Source organism: Prosopis cineraria, unplaced genomic scaffold (assembly GCF_029017545.1).
Source record: "Prosopis cineraria cultivar Desert tree isolate PC_DT_omini unplaced genomic scaffold, ASM2901754v1 PC8, whole genome shotgun sequence".
NCBI lineage: Eukaryota > Viridiplantae > Streptophyta > Magnoliopsida > Fabales > Fabaceae > Prosopis > Prosopis cineraria.
In genome coordinates this window covers 12,368,823-12,385,329 of record NW_026555339.1, presented here as the reverse complement: position 1 = coordinate 12,385,329, position 16,507 = coordinate 12,368,823, and the positions used below count along the sequence as shown (strand labels likewise).

Below are 16,507 nucleotides of genomic sequence, written 5' to 3'. Positions count from 1 at the left end.
TATTTTTTTAACATTCAACTCTTTAAAAAATATTTTATATTTTTTAACAGAAGTAGTATAACATTTATATTAACAGTGAGAGGAGAGTGCGGCTCAGAAAGCGATAGCTAGAGCTCAGATTGAGTCTTCAAATTTCATTATGAAGGAGCAAGGTTAGGCACAAACAATATAAGGGGTGAGGGGTAGTGAGAGGTAAGACGCCAACTTTAGTTCAAAGCACAGCTTCACTAAGACTAAAGTGGACTATTACGTCCTATATTGGAAAAGACTTAGGAAAAGTATTGAGCATATAATAGATGCACTGCATTGAACTAAGTTTTGGGAAAAGAGTAATTGCCTTGTAATGGGACGCTTTGAAGAATGAAGGGAATGTCTACTCTTTGGAGTGGAGTTGTGCGGCGCTAATAATCTCAATCTTCTATTAGGTTCAGGAGTTGGATCAAAATTAAATAACCTAAGGACAATGTGATAAATATTATTATTAAATTAAATATAAGTAAAATCCATATAATTAAATATAAATGATTAAATAAGCCGGCCTATGAGCTTACTGGCCTAATCTGTTTAGCTAAACAAGCTTTTAGAATAAGCCCCTTTAGTTAAACAAATCAGGCCGTAGGCTGCCTAATAGAGGTCTAATCTATTTCCATGCTTACTCACAGTATAGATCACATTGAAGTTGGTGAGAAGAGAGCAAATGTCTTTTGCAATCATTAAACCAAGCCTCTAACTAAAGATTTACCAAAGAAGTTTGGCCAACAAAGGAGATTGAGGTCTTGAGATCGAAGGTCCTCACTAGTAGCCTAGCAGGAGTTATAATCAAGATCTAGAGTAAAGTTGAATGAAGATAGAGAATCTCAAAATCTCTCGTGTAAGTAGTTCTGCGCTTAAACCATGCAAGCATGACAACTTGTCGCCTATCCTTAAGAATTAAGATTTTCAACACTATAAATAACTCTTATTTTTTCTTGGATCATATGAAGCTCCATCCATCTACTTAAAAATTTGGAAGGCTTCTTTTAATAACAATTACAACCAGGCGACTTCATCCAATGTGCATATATATGCTTTAGAAAGTAGTACAAATGATGATAATTTTAAATGGCTTTGCAAATATCAAGCTTGTGACCATCATGAATGACTAACTTTTCGAGCTTTCAAATACCATGGATTAAAATTACAAATCTTTCTAAGAGATCAAATTTTCTATCTAGAAGAAGATGCTTGATGAAATCCTTCAGAAAATGTAGATAGCTTGAACAATCAAAAAAATCAAATTTCAAGGACAAAGCATAATGGCTAGGTTATCTAAATAATGCAATATATTAATAGTGGCAACTGCCATTATCCCTTTATTTTACTGACAACTCATTCAGTTTATGAAACTAAAGGCTGATTTGATTCTTTTTTTTTTTAAGGTATCCTCACAATCAATAACCATGAGACTAATTCCTCAAATAATCTTAATGTCATTTAAGGGGTTGTTCTCTCTCAAGTTGTACTCTACATACACACTTTTAAGAATTGAATTCTGAAATGATGTTTAATGAACTTAGATTTTGATGAACCTAGACTATTACCATCTGTGCCACACCTACTTGGGAGGGCCCATATGATTTAATTGCATATTTGCAAATGAAGAGAGAATGATTAGCATGGGGTGCGATGCAATACACACTATCCGTCTATTTGGTTTGATGTCAAAGAATGTGATGGAAAATCAATGGGAGTTAGGCCTAATAAAAAGGATTGGTCTCTCATAACATAGCAAACTAAAATTCAAATCCTCGTTAAGATATGTGCCTACATTTAATACCTGATCATGCTTCAAACATGATTACCTTTAAAAAGAATATCTATGAGCAATAAAAAAAAGAGAATGCAGTAGAAAATTTTATTTTTATATTTTATCATAGAAAAAAAATTAAATGTATACTTACTTCCTTCTTTGCCCTCTTTCCTTCCACTTTCACCATCCTTTGACCTCCGCTATTGCAGCAATAAGCTAGCTGTCCACACAATCTCCTTTTTATTTTTAACATATTCAACATTCAAATGCAACACACAACATACAAATTAGATCTAAAATTCAAATTTTTGCTTTTTCGCCAAACAATGTGAAGAATAGATCTAGAACAAAAATTTAAAAACTCGTCAATGACATGTGTGAACAACCAAGGATCAAGAGCAAATATGACTTTCCAAAGATTGTAGAGGATAGTAATTACCATGGTAAAAGACTTTGAGTAACCAAACACAATTTTCAATAGTAATGGGATCTCCATTACCATGGATTACCATTGTAGGGTTGCAATGGAATTGAACCAAATGAGCTGTATATGTGGAATACAATATACGTGAAAATTAAAGGAAGAATAATAGTAAAGTCTCAAAAGAAGAAATTAATAGTTGTTAGGTTCCAAACATGAATTTCAATTGTAAATTGAGAGGCACATTTACAATTTAAATATCTTGTTTGCAATTTAAACTCCTAAATTTGCAATTATTTAAATCTATATTTATAATTTATTTTTCAAAAAATTTTAATAAAGATTCAATTGTTATTAATTTCCTCTTTTGAGATTTCACAATTATTCTTTCAAAATTAAAGCATCCGATACTGCATCTTACTGATGCCATTTTAGCCAACAATGGTGGAATAAAATTTGGCAACACCTATAAGGACAATAAGAAAATAATTTCAACTCAATAAGAGACAAACTTAGTAAAGGTAATAAGAGTTTATTCCACCCATCCATTTGCAATTCATGGTAATTAATTGCAAAATAACTGAGATATTATCTTCACATTCCATTGTATATATCTTATATAAATACACAAGACTATTTGAAACACAATGCATTTACTAATAATATAAAATCATCGCCCTCCATCTACAATCTCAAAGGCAATTTGCTTTTGAATTCTAGCATAACTTGAAACTGAAATACTTGTACTAGCACTCCCATATCCATCATTAGGAAAATGACCAAGTAAGTGTTCACTTTCTTCTACCATCATATCCTTCTCCTTTTCTTGAAGATTTTTTTCCATCGCTCTTAGACCCTCTAATTCCATTGCTACTTCCTTCATTGTTGGCCTTTCCTCTCCATTAACTCTAATGCACCTTTGTGCCAATAAGGCTACTTCCTTCAATTGTTTTGCATTCTCCTTTTGGTCTAGCACACGCTTATCAAGAATTTTCCACAAGCGGTCTTCTCTCATTGAACACACAAAGTGATTAGCCATTGCATTATTGAATTTAAATGCTCTTTTTCCAGTGAGTAGTTCCACAAGCACAATCCCAAAACTGTAAACATCACTCTTTTCATTCAATTGGCCAGTTTGGAGGTACTCTGGATCTAAGTATCCTATTGTTCCTTGGATCACAGTGGCAACTTGAGCTTCATCAAGATGGACAATTCTTGAAGCTCCAAAATCAGATACCTTTGCTCTATTGTCATGGTCTAATAGTATGTTGGCAGATTTAATATCTCGATGGATAATTGGAATAGAAGCAGCAGAGTGTAAATATGAAATGGCCTCTGCAGTCTCTACAGCTATTCTTAGTCGAGTCTTCCATGTAATAGAACAATCATTTGTTGATGGGCTTAGGTGGTCAAGAAGGGTGCCATTGTCTACAAACTCATAAACTAATAAAGGCACTTCAGTTTCAAGACAACATCCCAAAAGTTTGACCACATTCCGATGGTTGATTTGAGAAAGAACAAATACTTCATTGATAAAACTTTTAATATTTTGGGGATCCCCTCCAACTCTAGACTTTTTAATGGCAACAGGTGTATTGTTTGACAACGTACCCTTATAAACCGTGCCTTGTCCTCCGCAACCAAGAATCCTACTTTCATCAAAGTTATTTGTGGCATTCTTAAGCTCTTCTTCTGTAAAGATCCTGGCCCTTTCAGTATATCCTTGTCGTTGAGAAAATTGTTGGAGAAGCAAGTTTCCTCCATTTTGCTCAAAATTTCTTTCTTTTAGTTGTTTCAGACTTCTTTGCTTTTGTGCCCAACATAACGCAGAGAGCAGTGTGAAGGCAACCAACAAAGCTATAATAACACCTACATGCCATAGAATAAATGTAATATGTGATATTTTCAGCAAATGAAGCTTCTGAATTTTGATTTTAACGTATGTAAAGATGCTAATACTCTGTTCATAATTTCCAATCACTCTCCAGCACAAAGTCCTAATCTAACCATTAAAAGATGGCAGTGACTTTAAGATAAACAATGCTAAATAGTTAAAAGTCATTAAAACAAACTGCTATTTAATAACCTAAAATATATTTATTTTTTAAATATGTTAAATTTTTAAAACTAGAAAAAAAATCTATTTGCTATAATTTTTTTGATACAATTACATATTATTTATGGGTCGAGCCGGGTAGAATCACATGGGTAGCAAAGCTCTCCCAATGAATATTTAACATAGTTGTATACCCAAAACTTGAACTCGAGACCATAGGTTAAACTAACACAACTCCTTATCAGTTGAGCCACGGCTCATTGGTTATTTGCTATGATTTTAAATTTTGAATTTTTTTTTCAGTTTTCCATGTGTGGATAAACCAAAGAAAAAACTTGCAAGCTTAATGGCTTGTTGTACACTGGGTAGTTTTTTAATGAATTATTTATCCTGTCACTAACTAATTAATGCTATTAAAATTTACAACTTAATTATTTTTAAATTAAAATAAATCTACTTCTTCTGAAATTTAATTAGAAAAAAGACCTTAAATATACAAGTTTAGTGTCCAAGCGTTCTGCATGGACGGACTCTTATGCATGATACATATTTATGCACAATTGAACATTCATTTATTTTAATTTATTTCACTATTTCATAGTTATGATGACTGTCTTACCTTTGCTGACATATCAAAATATATTTTGAATATAAAGTAGTAATTAGTCCAAGTAGCAAGTACAAATTCTTATTTGTAATGTAATTTTTTATACACTTATTTGATATTTAAAAATGTGTCATTTTAAATGCTACTCCTTTCATCCCAAATTATAAGACAATTTTTGAGAATATTTTATCATCCCAAAAAATAAGGTAATTTGATGAAAAATAAAGTATCATTAATTATACTTTTTCAATATTAATTATCAAATGGAGATAAAATTAAAATGATTGTAGTGTGTATATTTAAAGTTATATTTTTCTGTTCCAAATTATAAAACAATTTGAGATAAGATTATGCATACAAATAAAACCCAATAATAGCCCTTTGCATACTTACTTTTTTAAAATAAAAATATAAACTTTTAAAAATGTCTTTAATTTAAGATAACTTTAAATTTACACACTTAATTATTACACTACAATCATCTCATTCTTTCTCAATTTGAAGGGTAATATTAAAAAATTATTATTAATAAAATATTATTTTTAGCAAATTGTATTTCATTTTGGGACAACAAAATACCCTCAAAATTGATTTATAATTGGGACGAATCAAATATTAAATAATGAAGGTTATTTTTAAAAGTTTATATTTTTATTTTAAAAAATATTAAATTTGATATGCATAATTTCATCACAAATTTGCCTTATAGATTGGGATCGCGTATTTTTTTTTGAAAGAAAAAAAAATTCAGAGAGACAGTTCTTAATCTGTAGTCTTACCTATTGAGATTTTAATGATAAGCCACTCCTTTCCAGAGTCACATTTGTAGCTACCATCAAAATTGTGGCAATGATTCTGATCGATGCAATCATGTAAGGATTTGTCGAGGCACTCATCCACATCTGAAGTCACGTAGACATTGTAGCACAATTAATATATATTATAGAAAAACCCCTATTTTGTATGCTATAATAATGTAAAAATCAACAAAAGTAATTAGGAGTTGGTTTAAAATTGTTTTTGTTTTATTATTCTGAGAATTGATGTTTTGTAAAATATATTTTAAGAAAAAAATAATAAAAATAAGTTTTTTTTTCATTCTCTTTTGTTCCCTAGAGCAATAATCCCAAAACACCTAAAAGATATTTCTATTTTTTTATTTCCCAGAATAATATTTTATTTTTTTATTCTTCAAAATACTTTTTAAAAACATGTCACCAAATAAATTTTTTTATCTTTTATTCTAAAAAAATAAAAAGTTATTTTTAAAATAGATTGTCAAACATGCCCTAATATTCTGATAAGAACATGTGTCCTGATATGATCTCCAGTTATCAACTGTAATGTGAGTAATGGCTTCCAAATCCTTGACAAGATCCATAGTCTACAGACCACAAGCTATGTTTTGGGCTCTCTCTCTCTCTCTCTCACTCATAATGGTCCTATGTGGCACCTGTTCTGCTGAGGATTATAACATTGGTTTATTGTATTTTGAAGAACCAACCTCCTCTACTAGACTTAATATTTATAATAGCTTGGAGTGTTTAATATCCCATATATTAATGCCCTAACATTTTCATTGTTTTTTTATGTTATTATTAAATCTTATAAAATTAAAAGACATTTTGATGTCTTATAAAAATAAAATGATGTAGTTTTGATTTATTATTTTATGTGAAAAGTATTAAAAAAAGCGAAACTACACAATTTTATCATGGTAAGATATCAACATCATTTTATATAAAATCTAATAATCAAAAGAAAAAAGAGAAAAAAATTGAAAAATTTATGAATAGATACAAGAGATTTATTTACAAATAAGTTTCATAAAATTAAAAAACTAGAGCTAAGTTTCTAAATTTTGAGTGTAATTTAAAGTTAGAGTGTAAAGACAATATTATCTCTATTAATATTGCTTTCACTTACAATTGCAACTTCACAACTTATAAGTAAAAATTTATAATTCACAAATTAAATTTCTTATTTAATGCTTGATATAACATGAAGTATCTATAGAGTTAATCATGTCTATTTAAGGTTATAATTAAATAGTGAATTACAAATTTTACATTTTAATTAGATCAATTATAGCTTTAAGCATGCATAATTAATTTCACGAAGACTCCATGTTATATCAAGCATTAGACAATAAATTTGATTTGTAAATTATGAATTTTTATTTGTAAATGGCGAAGTTATAGTTATAAATGAAAGCCAAATTAATTGTCATAACTTTATTAATTAAATCTAATCTTAAACAAGCCATAGGCTAAATATTTAAATATAAAAAACAAGCTCTATAATTTCCTTGCATTCCAGTTAGATCAATTATAGCATTAAGTAGACGTAATTAATTTTATGAACACTCTATTTATATTATATCAAATGTTAAATAAGAAATTTGACTTATTAATTATGAATTTTTTCTTATAACTTTTGATGTTGCATTTGTAAGTAAAAGCCAACTTAATATGAAAAGTATTATCTTTAGACCCTAACCACAAATCTCCCTCCGTTGTAATTATAATTACCATCAAAGCGAAACTATAGTCCTAATTGGCAATTGAGGGAGGAAAAAAAGTCATGAAAAAAAATATGTGGCCTGAAATTCTTTTCACCAACAAGTGGGCCAGAATTGGAAATATATCTTGAGGTGACCCACATTTTTCTTCCTCCTTCTAAGAGTTGTGTATCCTAAATTTAATTTTTTAAAGTTAAATTAAATAGATTTTCATTAAAAATATTATTAAATAATTTTAGATATGTTATTAGATTAAGTTTTAAATTGCATATTTTTCAACAAAAAATTAAACCTTAATTCATCATGGTGCGAAAAATTAGTCTAGTTTGCCAGGTCCAACTCTTGTTTATAATTATTAATTATTTGAGGGAAATGGAGGGGATTAATGGACTCAATTTTGAAAATTGAAGAAGTTGGGTTGAAAGTTTTAAATTAATTTTTTTTAACTTTTTCTTCTTATATTTTCTCTCAAAATTTTATAATATCATTTTTTTTAAATCAATTGAACTCATTAGAATTTTTTTTTCCTTTCCCTTCATTTTCCTTGAATCAGATAAAGGGTTAATATTCCTGTTTTTATCGGTGTTAAATCTAGTTACACTTAAATCTCAAGTAATTTGAATGCAGTTTTTTAACTTTACATGACTTATTTATAAATAAATATATTGTATGAGGTCTATTTATAATTTTTTCATAAAAAAAATCCAAGGCCTGAATGACCCCTGAACCATTTTCAAAAGGTCTATAAAGGCCTTTATAAATGGGATCTGGACATCCGTTTAGACTCTTAGCACCGGCACTGCCAAACTGGTTAAGTGCTCAACTTATATTGCCAAGTCTACTTGTAATTAACTACCATTTTATTTTATCATAAAAAACTATATCTGAAAATAGAAAAAAAATTATTGGGAGGGTAATTTATAAAATATAAAATCACCTTGGCAACCATCGGAGAGGTACGGGTTTCCTTGGAACCCTGGTTTGCATTTGCAGACGTAGTAGCCACTGATACTCTCCGATTCTTCGCATCTACTTTCTTTACTTTTGCAAGCTCCACCGCAAGATTTCTTACTGTCAACAGCCCAATCGAGAACCACAGTAGATCTGTTGCTTTTCCCTAGACTCTGGAGATCTTTGTACGAAAACTTGAAAGATTCATTAGTCTCTGCAAAAAATGAGTAGCTGCAAGGCACGAAGTTCTCAGAAACGTTCGAGCCATCATAGAAATTAAAAAGACTAACAGAATAATTTGTAAGGGCTCGGTCGAAAGGGGTCTGGCAACAAAAGCCAGAGGAAGTTTTAACAGTCACGGATCTCCACTCATCAGTGCATTTCGTTTCGCAGCCATTATACTTATTTTCTTTGCGGTCAAAGAGGGAAGAGACGGTGTAACAGCCAACTACGATGAACTTGTTCATTTTATTGGAGATGGCAAACTTGTGAGGCGTTAAATAAGTTTTCCTCCAATAATTTGTTTCATTGGGATTATAGCAACCAGATTGAACCGGGACAGAGACGTGCAGCTCATTACGATCCCCGGAGATGTTGAGGACTTGGAAAGTGTTGTTTGCTCCTAAATATGGAATCGGATTCTGCTGCTGCTGGTTCTTCTTTTTGTCGCAGATTATATGAAAAGCTTCATCTTTGAAGCAGCCTTCCCTTGTGCCAAAGGGATATAGGATGGTCACGTCCCCGCACTTAGTATCACAGTCTGGTTTCGATTCTTGTTCTGCTACCACTGCTACAAGGGTGAAGGCAACTAGTGCCAATCTCAAAAGCAATAATGCACTTAAACCCATTGTTTATGGCATGTGATGGTAATTCTCTGCATTCTGATGGATTCCAGAGAGCTAACCAAGTTACTTAAATACCATATGACATAAATGTTGTGTCCCCGCAATTTATGAATCGGCCCCAGTTTAGCGGTGAAACTACACTAGTTAGAGTCCGTACTGGAAGCACACTGCTTGACTGGACTAGATATATTTAGATTAGAGTCAGGGCACCTGAATACGAAAATATAAAAAAACTTATATAACAAAACCTAGCATATATCGAGCTTATTGGTACTGACACACAAATACCTGAAATTTAAAATATTATTTCATTTTATTTTTATCAATTTTAATTTATATTTTAAAAAATTAAAATTTTCAATTTTTATATAATTTTTGTTGTATTTTATTAATAATAAAAATTTTTAGGTATTCAAGTTAAACTCTTCAGTTCAGGGTTGGCTTGAATTTTTTTATCTTATTCATACAGCCTAACCTCAAGTAAAGAAAATTATTTAAACTCCCAAACCCAAGGCTAAACTCTTTTAGATTTATTCAAACTATCTTGTTATGCTCTGCCTAATATACAGTACTGGTCTATAATAATTAATCGCTTCTTTCATCACTTTGCGAAATTTGTGTGTGTTTGATTTTCAGTTTGTCAAAAATTTATTTGGTGCAAGTTTATTTGGTAAAATTAATTTAGTGAAAGTTAGTTCTTGTAATGAAATTTATATCTGGATATATTTTTTTAAAAATTAGTTTGGTACACTGAAAGTTATTTGGTTTGTGATAGTAAAATATGCTTTTGAATATACAATTACCAAAAAGGATATTAATTTATGATGATTTATAATTTTTATTATACAAATATAATATATTTAAAATATTTAAACAATGTGATAAAGATTTTAAATAACATAAATTTTATCTATGATGCTAAAAATTTAATATCTAGTTATTTTTATTTTTTAATTTGTAATTTTAAAAAATGTGATAAAGATTTGTAATTTTTATTATACATTAATGCTAAAAATTAATATGATTAATTATTTAATTTAAAATGCTAAAAATGTGATGCCTAATTATTATTATTGAAATAAAAAATAAGAGATTAAATTTGAGATAGTATGATCAAATAACATTTTACTTTTTAAATTCATTTTTTAAAAGCTTCAAATAATTATATTTTAAAAATTTACTTTCAACTACTGTTTAAATATACTTTTAGAATGTATTTTTTTATAAAATATTTTACCTAAATAACTTTTAATTTTTTAAAAATAAAATTTTGTTTTTTAAACGTAAAAAATAAGAAAATCAAACAAATCCTTCATCAAATGGCGTGTTTCTAAAAGAAGACTTGGACAAGTCAAAGTCTTCGGGGATATGTTTACTCTTTTTCCTAAACGAGAAGATAAAGTTGCATCACCTAACATTTCTGGTGCCAGCCGATGTGTGGCCAGAAAGAGTTGGACTTTCATCTTCGTCATCATCATCGTCATCATGACATTATTGTGGAATTAATTTCGATCTTTTGTCATTAATTTTATATGTACTTCCTATTTAGGAAAAAATTATAATCGATTATAGGACTTAAATAATCAATTTTTTTTTAAAATTCCAAACAGTTAAAAAAAGTTAATAATTAATTATTGAACCACAATTACATTTTAAAATAAGCTATGAGAGATTACTTATAAATTTAATTTTACTGTTAAATAATATATTTTACTTTTTAAATAAAGTTTAACAAATTTAATAATATTAAATACAATAAAGTAATATCTTTTATGGTAATTTTTATAGTTAAAATTAATTACAATATTTAAATAAATTATGTTATTACGTAATCAATTGTAATTAATATTAATTATATTAATTAATTATTTTTATAATTAATTATATCAAATAAAATCTGAACGGACTAGTAGTGGTGTGAAAATCATTTTTTCAAAGCTTTGTTTTAGTTATTTTGATTTTTGATGGATGACAAGCCTCTAGTATATATTATTAACTCAAGAAGTCAACCTTCATTAGCGGGATTCCAATATTTTTTATTTTAAAAAATTATATCTACAAGTTTTTACAGTTTCATTTTATTTTAAATTAGGTCTCTACAATTTATTGAATACTTATGGTTTGATCAACTATTTTAATCCCTAAATGTTAAAATCCTTAAATTTTCCTTTTACATAATTTTTATAAATCAAAATTTATATAATTAAGTTGTCTTCTAAATATTATTTTATACAAGAAGAATTTTCATAACAAATTAATAAAAATGTAAATAGTGTATTAAATCAAATTTTCTTTTCTTGATTTTGGCTAAAAGTATTAAATTAACTTCTCTATAAACTACAAGAGTATTTTTGTTTTGTATAATTTAATAATTAATTAATAACTCTAACTTTCAAGAGTTAACATATATAACAAATCAAATTATAAATGTTTGATTAAAATAATAAATTATAGGGATCTAATTTAAAAATAAATGAAACTGTAAAGACCTACAAATATATTTTGCTTTTTATTTTAGTGGTAAGACTTAAAGACTTTACTTAAGAGATGATAAAATATGATTCACTCCAACCCCTATTAGTATTTATCAAAGCAATATTTCTATTGCATGGGCTTATTTCCTTTTATCTTTGAGTATTATTGATACTTTTTTTTTGTGATTATGATGGCAAATCCTTTAAGTATCCAATACTGCCTTCAGTCTCTATTATGGGGTGATTTTTAAAAGAATTCTTTAATTTTTAATATAGTATAAGGTATTTAATAAGATAATAATTATGTTTTTTCAATATGATCATTTCTATTAATAACACTGAAACTCTTAAGACTTTGTTTAAGATATATTAAATCTGTTATCACTTACTCTAGCAATGATTAGTGTAGTCTTCTCATTCTATTTAATTATAAATCACTTTTAACATGTTTAATTAAAATTAAGAAAACTCTTAAAACTTATTAATTAATCTATCTAAAAATTTAATAAGTTTCTACCTTTATTTTTATATTATATATATATATACTTTAATAAGGTATACCAATATTTAATAAAGGATAAAAGTAGAAATATATGATGAAAAATTAATGATGTACAAACTTATAAATAAAATTAAAAAATTTTATTTCTCTATCGTCTAAATAACACCAGACCAAACATCTCTATTATTATTATATTATATTGTACGTCGGCCCATATCAACATCTTCAACAACCAAGAGAGACATTGACGAAAAGGCTTGCTCATTGCGTTGACTCAAACAAGCTTGAAGATGAAGTTTCACAAATATGACAAAAGTTGGGAGACTCATTGACCAAGTCTCCTTCTTGTTCAATATTCCACGCCAGAATAAGGCAATGAAATATGAATGATGCTCAAAGTTTTAATCCTGTTTTCCTTCTTCAGCAAACAAGGGAATTGGATGATCAAGACCAACTTAGCTTGCATTTCACGGCCAAACATCCATATGCAGTATCACATGACTAAAAATCTTCTGAACATCTTTGTTTTTCCATGGCTTTGCTGTTATTTCCCACAAAATTTAGACACACAAATTTAATGTTATATTGCATGCATGCACATAAAGTTTCAGTTTTTATCTCCTTTAATTTATTTTATGCTTCTATCATTTATCATAAAATATTTTCTTATTTGTTTAATTTTCAAGTTATTCTAATTGTGAAATTAATGGTAATCTGGTCATCATATAAATCAATGTCCACACACCATATTAAAATTTTTGGTATTATAATTAGCTTCACAGATCTTAATACTTCTTTTCATGTGTGATTTGGAATAGGAAGAATAACAGAAAGATCGCAAAAGGATTAATTAATTTAACTTAGATTTCAAGTGTCAGCTCAAATAATTTATAAGTTTGGTTCTCAATTTTGCTACTTTATTGTAATGAATTTGTAAATTATATTTCAAATTTTAAGAGAAAAATAAATTTATTTTTTTTAAATCATGTTAAAATTTAAAAATTAAGTTACAAATTCATTACAATAAAATTATAAAATTGAGAGTTGAACTTGTAAATTTTTAAAATTTAGCCCTTAGAATCTAAGTTAAATTAATTAGTCTTTTTGTGACTTCTCTGTAATTCTTTCTTTAGAATATTAGTTCAATCCAATGATTGAAAACAATGATAATATATAGGGGGTCATGATTGCAAAGCATATAAGCTAATTGTTAAAATTATATATATATATATATATATATTAACATAATATAAATATTTTAACATACACTACAAAAAAAATTGCTAATCAGTGAAAATTATGTTACTGAATGGGTTGGTGACAAAATTAGTGACGGAATATTTTTTGTTGGTAAAAACATTATCATTAATTCGTTAGTAATGGAATATTGACAAAAAATTTTTATCACTAAATAAGGATAAGTTATCCTAATTTTGAAATGAAATATATTTTATTGCTAATTTTTAAATAGACCACAACATCATTGCCATATCATCTGGTGGACTAATACCGCCTCACCACTACCTAGTCACCTAGTGGACCAGTACTACTTCACCATCATCTCACCGTCACATCATTTGTCATTGTCATGTCAAATATTATTACCTTTAATTATATCTTGGCCAAGCTCGAACCCACAACCTCACACTTCCTAGTGCTTTTGCATTCACTTTATTAACAATTAAGTTAAAAAGAATCTTCAATCTTAATTGATAAATTAAATATATAAGACTTAACCACACACATATATTAATGAATATTTAAATTTAAATTATTATTAAATATAGTATTTAAATTTACTTATTTTTTAACATTATATTTATTTATTAATATGGAAAAATTAATTTATATATAATAATTATTTCTGTTATATTTTTTAATTTTTTAATTTTTTAATTATTAATTATTTATTTTTTACTTTTAAATAAGAATAATTAAATATACAATTTAAATTATTATTAATAATATACAAATAATTTAAAATAATTTATTATTTTAAATTATAATTTTTAAATTATTTATTTATAACATAATAATAAATTGTTAAATAAATTATATATAAATATATATTAAAATAATAAAATTAAATTAAAAATAATTTGTGACAAAATTAGCAATGAAATTGTGACAAAAAGCTTTGTGACAGAATTTTTTATCATAAAGTTTATCATTAAATTGGAATAAGATATCCTAAAAATTATTAACAAAAATTTTTGTCAGTAAATTATTTCTAATAGATTATTGACGAAATAATGATAGAATTTTAGTGATAGAACATTCCATCGCTAATCCGCTGTTTTTTTGTGGTGATAGTTATCTGCAAATTTACAAATATATACTCCCTTCATTAAAACAAATAAGACATTTTTTGAGGGATTAGGTGTTTAAAATGTAATGCATTTTTAGTGTTTTTAAGATGTAATCATTACCTTTTTTATATGATCATTGCCTTTTTTTAAAAATAAATCTAATAAATAAATTACTTTATATTTATTTTAGAGTGAAAGACCTATTAAATAGGATACATAAGAAAAGACTATGTTAGTTTCAAAATAAGTAACTATTTTATTAGGGATGACTGAGGTTCGATTAAAAATACTTTATGTTCTTTTAATGAAGGAAGTATAACCAAGATAAATATGCACATTTATTTTTTAAATTTTGCTCGTCAATTCTTCATAGCATAAAAATTAATAAATTAAAATTAAAATTTTTAACTTCCACAAAAATTTGACATAATTCATCTACAGTAGTCAAGTTCTAAACACATCAAGCTTGTAATACTATGATTCATATTCCAATCAGTTTTTTTTTCATTAGAAAAATTTGACGAGTAAATTTTCTCAAGAAGATCACACATATTTTCTAGCACTGAATGATTTATTGGCATTTTAAATAGTGCGATTTATCTCGGCAAAAAAAAAAGTGCGATTTAGAAAAGTCTATTGCTTGCTGACTAAATTTATTATTGAATTCATTTAATTGATAATGTATGGCAATAGTAAATATATTAACATGATAATTATGATCAATTGTCATAGAAAATAGATCTTATGTTAGTTTATATTTTCTTAAAGAAAAAAATTATTCTCATTTCAAATATCACTGTATGTTTAATAATTAAGTAAATTTAAATTTTGTCAGTACTAAATATGGACAAATATATTTTGAGAAACTGAAAATATATAGAGAAAATCGCATCTGTATTACTTTACAGTCCTCGGGATTTGATGCGTAAATAAATCTCCAAAGTGGCCGGGGGGTTTGAACCCAAAGTCATCAAGCCATCATGTACTTTTCATTATATATATATACCACACACAATACAAAATTTAACATATGTTGTGAACTTTTTTTTTTTTTAAGTTTTCAAGCTTGTTAATACCTTAAATCAACTTGTTATTTTGTTAATGTAGCATGCCAACATAAAATTTCATAGTCAAATATAATTAGATAGTAGTCAACCTAGTCTTTCTGTTACATCAAGACAACATTGTGTTGTTTTAAAAAAATGTTGGGATGACATTACATAAAAAATAATTTAGAATATAAATTGCGCTTGTACAAAAACTTTGAAGATAAATTTATGCATTAACCCTATAATATTTCTTTGTCTATCAATAACACACAAAGTTAGTTATTGCCACATATCATTCTCATGCGAAATTGACTTCCTTTGACTTTCCTAATCCATTTAGTAGACAGGCACTAATGCCTGTACCACTATTCCCAAAACATTCAATCATCCATAAACTAAGATAATGGAAGGAAATGATGTTCTCATACAGGTTCTCTAATTATATATCGTCCTCAGGTTAAAAGCAAACGAATTTATTGATAATTAATTAATTAAAACCAATTATGGCAGTGGAGGGATGACTGCTGCTCTTGAATGTTCTAGTGTGTGGCTTTCTCCTGTAAAGTACACATGAAAAGATGAAGATAATATAATTATATAATAATGAGAGTGTTGATTAAATTAGGATCAGAAAGTCGCTTCCTTTCTTAGCTTCTCTTGCGTACGTGTTTCCCAAATAATGGATAAAATTGGCCATAAAAAGTTTTGGTGGTTATGATTGGCATCAACTTCCTCGATCTGATCCTCGTTATAGAGTATTTTGCAAACACAAAAATATCCTTATCCTTGAAGGTGTTGAACAAAAAGTGAGAATCAACTTCCCATTTTACCCTTATACTGGAAAAAAATATTACACAGATAACCAAGTGACCTAGTTTTCTCTCCATATTTTTAAGATGAGTATAATTGAAAAGTTGGGATAAAAGTTAACAAACAAAAAAACAGCATTAACAATTAACAATTAACAACTTTTCTCAAAGCAC

At 27.6% G+C, this 16,507-nt stretch overlaps 1 protein-coding gene across 1 annotated transcript; it reads right to left on the bottom strand.

Moving 5' to 3' along the window:
- Positions 1-2,880: 2,880 nt before the first annotated feature.
- LOC129317315 (wall-associated receptor kinase 3-like) lies at positions 2,881-9,193 on the bottom strand. The gene is made up of 3 exons (XM_054961664.1): positions 8,332-9,193; positions 5,653-5,775; positions 2,881-4,079 (listed from the first exon to the last, which is right to left on the bottom strand). Exons 1-3 carry the CDS (start codon positions 9,191-9,193, stop codon positions 2,881-2,883), a joined length of 2,184 nt encoding a protein of 727 aa, XP_054817639.1.
- Between the last annotated feature and the right edge of the window lie 7,314 nt (positions 9,194-16,507).